At 39.0% G+C, this 9,750-nt stretch overlaps 1 protein-coding gene across 3 annotated transcripts in view; it reads left to right on the top strand.

The window, feature by feature from the left end:
* The window catches only part of LOC140203021 (cytochrome P450 3A24-like), a 54,686-nt gene extending 45,256 nt beyond the window's left edge, over positions 1-9,430 (top strand). For all 3 annotated transcript variants that reach the window (XM_072268708.1, XM_072268709.1, XM_072268710.1), the window contains 3 exons: positions 7,099-7,322; positions 8,549-8,711; positions 8,920-9,430. In XM_072268708.1, the coding sequence (XP_072124809.1) occupies positions 7,099-7,322; positions 8,549-8,711; positions 8,920-9,015 (483 nt within the window). In that variant the 3' untranslated portion in view covers positions 9,016-9,430. The remainder of the gene's footprint in view (positions 1-7,098; positions 7,323-8,548; positions 8,712-8,919) is intronic.
* Positions 9,431-9,750: the final 320 nt, after the last annotated feature.

Raw genomic sequence — 9,750 nt, forward strand, 5'->3', positions numbered from 1 at the left:
TGAAGATATCAGGGGAATTACTATTAAAGGGACAGAATGTAAATTGGCCTGTTACACTGATGACATTTTGATCTATCTAGGGCAGCCAGCATACTCTTTACCTAAATTGATACAATCCTTTGAACAATATGGCCAATTATCAGAATATAAGATCAACATAGATAAAACCCAACTACTTTCATATAACTGTAGCCCACCAGGAGAAATTGAAAGTAGATATCCTTGGGCATGGCAAAGAGTCCGTCAAATATTTGGGCATCATTATGCCAAAAGATTTGGCAAAATTATCAGAATGCAATTATCAGCCTATATATAAAAAATTAAGGAAGATATAACAAGATGGAACCTAATTCCTTTTCTTGGTCTCAGTTCAAGGATTGAATCTATTAAAATGAATATACTGCCCAGACTACTATATCTCTTTCAGACCCTACCAGTAGAAGTTAACCAAAATCAATTCAATGAATGGAACAAGATACTATCAAGATATATATGGCAAGGTAAAAGGCCTAGAGTTTGTCTCAAAACCTTGCATTTAGCCAAGGAAAGCGGGGGGGGGCCCTACCTTCTCTTAGAGATTATTATTTTGCAGCACTATTGAGAGCTGTGATATGCTGGTGCAACCCATCATATGACGTTCAATGGAAAAACATTGAGGAGAGGATACTTTCCATCCCCATACAGGCAATTTTGGCTGATAAGAACCTACAAAGTTACATAAATACTATTGATAACCCATGGGTGAAATGGATTCTTAGAATATGGAAAACAATTATAAAAGAATAAAAACTAGAGAGAGACATTGCAATGCTTAAATGGTGTGCATATGACTCGGATTTTACACCGAATAAACTGGATGCTAGATTTAAGGACTGGACAGTTGAAGGAATAGCAGCTATTTGCAATATAATGAAAGAAGGAACTGTTCATTTTTGAAATGCTGAAAGAGAAACACTTATTAGAAAAACAAGACTTTTATCAGTATTTACAAATGCAACAGTATGTTAATAGGACGGTTAAAAATGTAACCAAGGCAAGTACATGTCTGATAGAGCTATTTAGAAAAGCATATAATTCAGACAATGATAGTAGAATCATTTCAAGTGTGTATAAGGGTTTGTCAAATCTTAAAACATATTCAACTTCATACATTAAAACAAAATGGGAGAAAGAAGGAGGGATAATAATATCTGAGGAAGACTGGACAATAATATGGAGGTATCAATGGAAGTGTACCATTTCACAGAAATGGAGGGAGTTCAGGTAGAAAAACTTGATAAGATATTTTATTACACCCTCTCAGAAAGCCCATTATGATAGTTACCTCCCTGTTGCTGGAGAAATTGTGGAAATCAAAATGCAAACCATTATCATTTTTTCTGGGAATGCCCTGTTATCAAAGACTATTGGAGTGGGATGCACAATACCCTACAAGACATCTTTAAATGTGAAATACCCTTAGAGAGTAAGACCATATATTTTGGGTATATACCTCAAGAATGGTTGAAAAGAGATAAATATTTAATGAATATACTGCTGGTGGCTGTTAAAAAGACCCTTACCAGGAAATGGTTATCACAGGAGAGCCCAACTTTAAATGTATGGATGGAAATTACAATGCGCATTTACAAAATGGAGAAGATAACAGCATCTGTTAATCATAAGTTGGAACAACGCGATTCATATTGGGAAAAATGGTTTAACTACATAACACCTCATAGGTCTGATTTTATTCTCACAAGTCAATGAATATGTTGTAAAAAAAAAGATCACTCCCTATTTTGTACATAGTTTTCTTCTTTCGATTGTTCTTTCTTTCCTCTCTTCTGTAAGTGTATACCTTAGATAAATACTATGTGGAGATTTGTGACAAATATGACTATATGATATATATGTACAGTATCTGAAATACATCTTATGGAAATGTTTGATGATGAACTTCAATAAAAAATAAATTAGAAAAAAAAATACTTGATGGTGATGATTAAGGCTGTGTGCTGAGTCTTTTCTGTACTAGATCCTCATGTTTCAACTTCTGTTATATATGGGGAGAAAGAGCACATTGTGGTGATGTAACAAATTTTGGGTGGAGGGTGGCTTGATAGGTGTCTTTGGTTGTACTGTGTAGCAATGGTCAAGGGTGCTTGGGCCTCTGGTGGGACAGGAGACATGCCTTGTAGTATTTTGGTAACACACTCTTGAAGTTGGCCTCATTGAAACCACCAGCAATGATGTAGAGAATCATAAGGTATCCCATTTCAGAGCTATTGACAAGGAGTATAATTCATTGACCGTAGACTTCACATCAGCCTGGGGTAGGATGTAGACTGTTGTCAGGACAGCTTAACTGAACTCTTCTGGTCGGGAGTATGGGCAACATTGCAGCATTGTATATTCCAGGCTTGGTGAACAGTAAATCACCAGGACCATTACGTCCAAGCACAACAATGTATTAATTAGGAAGAAGACACCCCCCCCCCCCATTCTCTAACATTGTCTGAGGATGCACTATCATCCCTCCAATGAATTGAGAAGGAACCAGGTTGTATGGTGCAGTCAGGTGAAGCAGGTGTAATCATGCATTTCTGCAAGTGCTGGAAATCCAGAGTAACACGCACAAAATAGTGGAGGAACTCAGCACGTCAGGCAGCATCTATGGAGAGGAATAAAGGGCAGATGTTTTGAGCTGAGACCCTTCATCAAGGCGAGTAAGTGTAAGCTACATTTTGGTGAGACATTGCACACAACCACACAGCAGTCCCTTGGTTCTCTTTGATAGGTCAGTCTTGCTCTTACTTCATCAACTTTGTTCTCAAAGGCCTGGACATTAGTAGGATGCTTGGTGGGGGGAGTGTAACTTGAACCCACATAATTTCAGCCTTGCCTGGAGCCCAGCCCTCTTACCATATTTCTGAGGTAAGTGACTGTATCTTATCAATCCTGGAGTGGAGGTACTAGGCTTTGGAAGGTTTTGGCCAAGGTGTGCTCCTTTTCCCTTCAATATAGAATCATACATGGTTCCATTTCAATACTCCTACAGAAATAATGCTCGGATTATTGAGTTCAAGATTAGAATGTTGGGCTTGAAATTCCAACTGTGTCCATAAACCTCATTCTTGCCTACATGGTTGGTGCCTGAGTGCTTCCTGAAAGTGGACTAAACATTTATAATATTGTTTGTGATTTTCTATTTTATGACCTTGGCATTACATAGGTGGGTCAGATCATCAGATGTATTCTATTTTCTCATTACCTTAAAATATTCACCAATTCAGAGATTCAGGTGCTTTTAATTTTTGATGTGCCTCTAAAGAATGGGTACCTACTGATAGATCAGGTTGGCACTTTGGTCAGCATGAACCAGTTGGGTCAAAGGACCGGTTTCCAAGCAGTATACCTGAATTTTTAACAATTATATGTTAAATGTTACTATGGAGAAGCTGGTGACAGTCAGATTTAGGAAATAATTTCACATAAAATGCATTCCCTGTTGGAGTTGGTGCTTTTATTCCTCAATCATCTTCATTCAACTTGTTTTCATTCCATATAGTAAGAAGTTGTCTCGCCTATGTCCATTACCTCAGCTGCTGCCCAACCATAACTACATCCCATCCATTTAGAATATAGAACATAGTTAGAGCACAGCACATTACAGGCCCTTCGGCCCACAATGTTGTGCTGACCATGTAACCTACTGTAGAAACTGCCTAGAATTTCCCTACTGCATAGCCCTTTATTCTTCTAAGCTCCTTGTACCCATCTAAGAGTCTCTTAAAAGACTCTATTGTATCCGCCTCTACCACCATCACTAGCAGTGCATTCCATGCACCCACCACTCTATGTGAAAAACTTACCCCTGACATCCCCTCAGTACCTGTTTCCAAGCACCTTAAAACTATGCTCTCTCATGTTAGCCATTTCAGCCCTGGGAAAAGCCTCTGACTATCCACACGATCAATGATGGATGAGGTTTCAGGGTGCTTAAGGCACATGATGTAGTAGGTCAAAGTCAGCATGGTTTTCTTAAGGGGAAACCTTGCCTGACAAATCTGTTGGGATTCTTTTAGGAAATAACAGGCAGATTAGACAGTGGAGAATCAGCATCAGAATCCGGTTTATTATCACCATCATGTGACATGAAATGTGTTAACTTGGCAGCAGCAGTTCAATGCAGTACATAATCTAACAGAGGGAGAGAGAAAAAAACAATAATAAATAAAATAAAGCATAATAAATAGACAAGTAAATCAATTACATACATTGAATAGATTTTTTAAAAATGTGCAAAAACAGAAATACTGTATATTAAATAAAGTGAGGTAGTATCACTTTTCGTCCCTCTTCCCTCCGGGAGAAGGCTCAGGAGCTTGAAGACTCATATGGCCAGATTTGGGAAAAGCTTCTTTCCAATTGTGATAAGTCTGCTGAACGGATCCTGACCCAGATCTGGGCCGTACCCTCCAAATATCCGGACCTGCCTCTCAGTTTTTTTTTGCACTACCTTACTTTCCATTTTTCTATTTTCTATTTATGATTTATAATTTAAATTTTTAATATTTACTATCAATTTGTAATCCAGGGAGCAGGAAGCGCAGAATCAAATATTGCTGTGATGATTGTACGTTCTAGTATCAATTGTTTGGCAACAATAAAGTATAAAGTATCCAAAGCTTCAATATTCATTTAGGAATCGGATGGCAGAGGGGAAGAAGCTGTTCCTGAATCGCTGAGTGTGTTCCTTCAGGCTTCTGTACTTCCTACCTGATGGTAACAGTGAGAAAAGGGCATGCCCTGGGTGCTGGAGGTCTTTAATAATGGACGCTGCCTTTCTGAATCACCGCTCCCTAAAGATGTCCTGGGTACTTTGTAGGCTAGTATGCAAGATGGAGCTGACTAGATTTACAACCTTCTGCAGCTTATTTCGGTCCTGTGCAGTAGCCCCTCCATACCAGTCAGTGATGCAGCCTGTCAGAATGCTCTCCACAGTACATCTATAGAAGTTTTTGAGTGTACTTGTTGACAGTGGATGTTGTTTACTTATATTTTCAGAAGAACTTTGACAAGGAGCTGCACAAGAAGCTGCTTAACAAGATAAGAGCCCACGGTATTACAGGAAAGATACTGGCATGGATAGAGCATTGTCTGACTCCAAGAGGCAAAGAGTGGGAATAAAGTGTGCCTTCTCTGGTTAGCTGCCAGTGACTAGTGGTGTTTCAGAGGGGTTGGTATTGGGACTCCCTTTTTCACATTATACGTAAATGATTTGGATGATGGAATTGATGGCTTGGTAGCCAAGTTTGTAAACGAAACAAACATAGATGGAGGGGCACGTAGTGCTGAGGAAATAGGGAGTCTGCAGAAGGAATGGACAGAGAAGCGGCAGATGGAGTATAGTGTAAGGAAGTGTATGATCAAGCTCCATTCATAGAAGGAATAAAGGCATAGTCTATTTTCTAAACGGGGGGAAAAATTCAAAAATCAGAATTGGGAGTCCTTGTGCAGGATTCCCTAAAGGTTAATTTCCAGGTTGAGTTGGTGGTGAGGAAAGCGAATGCAATGTTAGTATTCATTTCAAGAGGACTAGGATATAAAAGCAAATATGTCATGCTGATGTTTTATACGGCATTGGCCAGACTGCACTTGGAGTATCATGAGCAGTTTTAGGCCCCTTATTTAAGAAAAAATGCATTAGCGTTGGAGAGGGTTCAAAGGAGATTCACAAAATTGATTCTGGGAATGAAAGGGTTAACACATGAGGCGCATTTGATGGCTCTGGGCCTGTATTTGCTGGAGTTTAGAAGAATGAGATGGCATCTCATTGAAACCTATTGAATATTGAAAGGCCCGGATAGAGTGGTCATGGAGAGGATGTTTCCTGTAGTGGGTGAACCTAGGACCAGAGGGCACAGCCATTTGTTCTGAAATACCAGAGATAAGATTAACTTTATTTGTGACTAAGTTTAGATGGGTGGCCTGACCTAGGCAGCATGGCTGTGGTTTCATTTGTTTTCCACTTTTTCAAGATGGGCTGCATTGAGTTCTGAGAGCTGTTCAGTGCCTTTGACATGGTCTGGTACCCTTCCCCACATTTGTGCTTCTCTGTTATCACTTTCCTGAATACCCTTGCAAACTCTTTTGTCTTCATTTTGGTTTGGTTCATTGAAACTCTACCATACTGTTGGGCTTTGGAGAGAGAGAGGGCGTTTATTCAGAAGATCCTCCAATTTACTACGTTTGTACAGCAACAAATTGATTGAGTTGGTAAGGTAATATACAGTATTGCACCTAAGGAAAGTTAGCATAGTAATTACAAAAGGGATGAATACTTCTCAAGCTTCACAATTTTGGTTTTAATTTTGAGTAAATTGTTTACAGGTTTTGGAATTTTTCTTTTGATTTGACGCGATGCACAATGTTTTGTAGATTAGCTCAAAAAATCCTACTTCAATGTATTCGATATTTAAGAAATGAGTCAGTAAAATGTGAAAGTAGTTGTGGCGGCTGAATGCTTTTTCCAAGGCACTGTATACTTCTAACTCAAAGAGTCAAGCTGTTCCAGCAAATGCGGTTGAAAGCCATTTATTCCTGATGTGCATAGTGCCCCAGTTTTTCCCCTCTTTCTGATTTATGTCCATAAAGCACTCAAGAATATTTTCTCTGGTCAGTCTCCCAATGCTTTGGATAGCATTTACAGCACATAAAGCATGTATTGCACCTAATAGGGCCAGGCTCCACCAGACGCTCCCCTTACCTATTTTTGCACCCACTATTTCTTTTCCCCTATTTGTCAAGCTTCTTTTACAGACCCTTTGATGGTATTGTCTCAGCTATACTGCACGGTGATGTGCTTCAACCTCTGGGTAAATCCTTGAATCCTGAATTCACTTTTGGATCTTTATCACTATCTGCTAAATAATATTCCTGGTTCTAGACTTCCTGTAAGTGGAATCAACATTTTTCTTCTAAAAGTACACAGCAAAATATTCTTCCTACTTTATGACAAAATCTTTTAACTTTACTACATTATTGGCTTCAATAACCATCACACTTCTATACTAGTGCCTCTTAGGGTTGCTAAAAGTGTGTTTCTCTGTGAAGGCTCAGCCTACATATGGTGTGATGCGTCTGGAGTACCTGGAAATGGTGATATCTGAAACACTGAGGTTATATCCTCCTGCACCCCGTTTGGAAAGAGTCTGCAAGAAAGATGTCAAACTCAATGGAGTGACAATTCCAAAGGACACTGTAGTTGTGGTGCCTATTTACGTCTTGCACCGTGATCCAAAGTACTGGGAAGAACCTGAAGAATTCAGACCTGAGAGGTATGTAGTAATGACATTGCCTTTTAAATGCACCAACCTCTGACCCAACACTTAGCATCAACTGTGGCCTTTGCTAACCAGTTGAAGTTATTGTTGGTTTTTTTTCATGGAAAGCTTCAAGCTTAGTAGATTATAGGGCAGATAATCAAACAACATAGTCAACAAGGTAGGCTTTAAGGAACATCTTGAAGTAATGGAAGTGAAATTTGGTAGCCTATCTATGCTGCTCCTCGAGAGCAGATTCAGTACACTACTAAGTACTTGTAGATGTGTTCCCGATACCCTATTTTCATTTGTTTGCACACTGGAAATCAGAATGAGTCTCATAGGTAGATCTAGCTCCTGTTTGCAAAAATTGAACTTCTAGCCCTTACGGATATTCTGCCTCTGGGGAATTGGCTACTAGTATCCAGTATAATTTCCCCAACCTAAAAATCCACCAGATGAAGTGCTGACTGTAAACCTTTGATATACAGTGAAAGCTTTTGTTTGCATGCCATCAGACAGAGAAATATGTTAAGCTAGTATAAAAGGGAAAAGATACAGAACGTACATTAATTTATAGGGAAAGTGAAGGTAGACAATTGCAAGGGACCTGACAAGGTAGATTGAGAAATCAACAATTCATCTTTAGCATAGAAGAAGTCTGTGCAAGAGACTTGTACCACCAGGTGCAAGGATAGTTTCTATCCCACTATTACATGTGTGCAAGCTTTTGTATCTTCAACCCAGTGGGAGGGAAGAGAAGGAGGAATGACCAGAGTCGAAAGGGGAACCCTTGTTACGTTGGTTACTTTCTAGAGGCAATGGGAAATGGGGGCTGAGTCAATGGAAGTGAGGCTTGTTTACATGATGGTTTGGGCTGCACTCACAACTCTTTGGAAATTTTTATGGTCTTGGGCAGAGCAAATACCATATCAAGCTGTGATGCATCCCAATAGGATGCTTTCTGTGGAACATCTATAAAATGTTGGTATTATTTTCAAACTTGAAAAAGGATTTAGAAAAAAATGTGGCCACACTGTCAGGAGTTCCAAAGTCGAAGGATTATCATCAATTAGCATCCAATATTTATGGAACTGCAACATAAGGTACATATGAAAGTCAGGGAGAAATGAGAACTTAAGTCAGTTACTTATTCAAAGTGTTCCAGTCTTCATCTATGTCTCCTGACCAAATCTTATAATGACCCATTTTGCATACTCAACTTGTTTCCATATATTTAGGTTTAGTAAAGAAGAATGGAAGTCTTCGAATTCTTGCACCTTACTGCCATTTGGGTTGGGTCCTCGCAACTGCATTGCGATGCGCTTTGCTCAATTTGTAATCAAGATGGGACTTGTTTCGCTCCTTCAACGTCTGACTTTTGTGCCATGCAAGGAGACACCGGTGAGCTCTGCAGAATAGAGGATTTGCAGGGGGGAGGGTGGGGGGGGTGCGGTGGGGAAGTGATTTGTATAGTGAAATTACATTTAAATTAAGAGCTTTTAAAGGAGCATGTGAATTGAGGAGGGAAATATGGAAAGATAGCTGATAAAAGGATAATGGTGTCTATTCAAGCTTTTCAGTTAATTTAATGTCGCTGTTTCTATTCCAGGTCCCATTAGAAATTGATGTGAAAGGACCCATGCATCCTAAAAAACCCATAATTCTGAAATTGGTACCACGAACGAAAACTGATTCAAAGGAGTAAGAGACAAGACTGCAGTGGTGCTGCGAAATATTTAGGAGAGTGCACATCACATAACTTAGAGTTTAGAGATTTATACCACTAAATATTTGAATGGCATCTTGAGAGTGAGGAAGCTAATCTTTTTCACGAAGGTTAGAGATAAGCATCTTCATGTTTAATTGTGAAGAGAGTCTTTAGTGCTGTCGATTGTTGGATACTAAGTAAAACAACTAGTTATTACTCCAATCAAAAAATGTTGAAAACTAACTTAGAGGTTCACTTTAATATCCAATAATTTTATGATGTGCCATTAATATCTAATAAAGAGTTCGCTTGCAAATGGTTTTTACCCTTTGCAATTAATAGTAAAGCATTTTATGTTCAGCATCTTGATTTTGAATGTTTGTGCCAGTTATAAATTTGTCTACTTCTTTTTGTGATCTAATAAACGTTCATGTTCAAAAGAAAACTGTTCAGTTTGCAGAATGGCTAGTTATTCAATATTGTCCATTATGTAGTCTTGCTTAGGCTGTATTTTCTCCTAAGGCATACTTCTGGGTTTACTACTTGGTGCAGTTATGATGTGAGAGAGAGATGGTGGGTGAAGAGCAGGTTGCTTAAGGGGAAACAGACATTGTAGTGATTTGTGCTGGCACCTGTTCAAAAGTCCACACAGTGCTTGTTCTATATTTAAAATTTTCAATGCTGCAGGCTGTGAGCAGAACATTGAAGAGTATATCTGCAGTTCTAGGTGTA

This window comes from Mobula birostris, chromosome 9 (genome assembly GCF_030028105.1).
Source record: "Mobula birostris isolate sMobBir1 chromosome 9, sMobBir1.hap1, whole genome shotgun sequence".
In the NCBI taxonomy this organism is placed as follows: Eukaryota; Metazoa; Chordata; class Chondrichthyes; order Myliobatiformes; family Myliobatidae; genus Mobula; species Mobula birostris.